This window comes from Otolemur garnettii, unplaced genomic scaffold (assembly GCF_000181295.1).
Source record: "Otolemur garnettii isolate 467f Iridium unplaced genomic scaffold, OtoGar3 scaffold00038, whole genome shotgun sequence".
NCBI lineage: Eukaryota > Metazoa > Chordata > Mammalia > Primates > Galagidae > Otolemur > Otolemur garnettii.
Genome location: NW_003852433.1, coordinates 8,058,604 through 8,060,502, shown reverse-complemented (window position 1 = coordinate 8,060,502; position 1,899 = coordinate 8,058,604). Strand labels below are relative to the sequence as shown.

Here is a 1,899-nt window from a genome sequence, read left to right as displayed (position 1 = left end):
AATTTGGTATTCGTAGGGCTCCACGAGTCAGCACTGAGACTGGCTATACTAATTTTAGTTGCTTTGTCTCACTATATTTCTACTCCAAATGACTTGGTTTGCTAAAGCCTAAAGTAGAAGGGTAAGTATTCAAAATTCATCTGGTACCACACAGGGAGCCAGTCTGCCCACCAAGGCCGTGGCAGGAGGGGACTGAGACTTGGCCAAGCATGAACTCCATAAGCCCTTTTATTAACATGTATGCTAAATGCTGTAGAAACCAAATACATTTATTAAGTGTACTCTCAGCCAAGCAGTAAGATAAAAGATACCTAACTACAGAGTTCATAACCTGTATCACTTAACCAGGGGAACACTAGATAAAAGTAACTTTAGTTTGAGTAAATCTTTTCATTTCAGTGGAGTAATGTGTCCTCTGGCTGGCAGACCCCAGAATGGAGAACTGTGGAAGATGCTAATGCCACCCAGAATGTCCTGTTCAACATGTGGGCAAAATATGTAGCCTGCTGTGTGGGAAGCAGCAGCTCATTCTATTGCTTCAGCAGCCTCCTCACCACCACTATCTGAAAGCTCTTCTTCACCTGACTCCTCTAGTAAACTGCTTCTTGTGACAGACTTGTGGATGGCTTCCCGCTCTGCTGGAGAAAGGGAAACAGCAGAGATGTAAGATGTCTTTGGGAGTGATCTCTTTTTCAGCTTAAGGTCAGTCATTGCCCAGTGGGCACTAGGCCAGTGTTGCTTACCTTTATCAGTGCAGTTCTGTAGTAAGATCAACAGTTGTCTCCTGTTGTACTGGATTAGGAACTTCTGACATGTTCTAATTGTACCTGTCACATAAGAGTTTTTGTGGTCAAAAGCTTATGGAGGTTCTCTACTTTGCACTTTCAGAGCTAGAGGAAAGTATCCTGTTCTCGGGATAGCAGTAAGACCCATCTACCACTCAGGATTGAACTTAGCACCTACTGAAAATCAGCCATACCATGTGCCATCCCTACCTCCAACATGTAATGTGTTGAAAAAACAAGAGTAACGGTATCCTTTGTTCTCCAAGTACGTGATAAAGGGAAGAGCTGACCACACAAGCTGGTAGAATTCCTTTCTGCATCGAAGTAGCACTATTCCCGTATAAGCATTGAGGTATCGAACTACAGCAGGGGAAAAAAAAATCATTTTGGAAAACTCTTGAATGCACAGGAAAAGGTTAAAAATCTTGTTAGGCCAGGCACAGTGGTTCATGCCTGTAATACTAACACTCTGCAAGGCCAAAGCAGGTGGATTGCCTGAGATTAGGAGTTCGAGAACACCCTGAGGAAAAGCAAAAGACCACATATCCACTAAAAACAGAAAAACTAGCCAGGCATTGTGGCAGGTGCCTGTAGTCCCAGCCACTAGAGAAGGTGAGGCAAGGGGATCACCTGAGCCCAAGAGTTTGAGGTGGTTATGAGCTGTGACAGCACAGCACTCTACCAAGGGCAACACAATAAAACTGTCTACAAACAGAAACCTTAATGGAGAGCCTATTACATACCATAGAATGCTCCAGGTAAATGGCACTTGGGAAGTAACAGTAAGCAGAAACAAAGATCCCTGAAGAAAAATCACATTAGGACAGACTTTCATTTATACAAGGGGATAACCACCCAGTGCCTTGCACACCACTCTGTATTGGTGAATCAATTTAGAATTTAACATCTTCTAATTTCACTAGTTAGTTAAATAAATGAGGGCAGTGATAAGATCCATCTTTATCCAAAAGTAACAAACTGCTTGAAGACCAGCTCGTACTGCAATTGGGCTTGATAGGTTCTTGTAGCAATAAGCTGAGTCTCACCTGACTCAGAAGTTATGTGCATTTAACTCTGGAGCTTATGGTAAAAGAAGGAACTAATTTTTTTTTTT

At 42.5% G+C, this 1,899-nt stretch overlaps 1 protein-coding gene across 3 annotated transcripts in view; it reads right to left on the bottom strand.

Moving 5' to 3' along the window:
• Positions 1 to 253: 253 nt before the first annotated feature.
• The window catches only part of POP5 (POP5 homolog, ribonuclease P/MRP subunit), a 3,060-nt gene continuing 1,414 nt past the window's right edge, over positions 254 to 1,899 (bottom strand). The window contains exons 3-5 of one of the 3 annotated variants that reach the window (XM_003789910.3): positions 996 to 1,145; positions 744 to 827; positions 254 to 638 (exon numbers count right to left, since the gene is read on the bottom strand). In XM_003789910.3, coding sequence (XP_003789958.1) covers positions 526 to 638; positions 744 to 827; positions 996 to 1,145 — 347 coding nt within the window. In that variant the 3' untranslated portion in view covers positions 254 to 525. The remainder of the gene's footprint in view (positions 639 to 743; positions 828 to 995; positions 1,146 to 1,899) is intronic. The other 2 variants (XM_012805241.2, XM_012805242.2) reach the window with 2 other exon arrangements.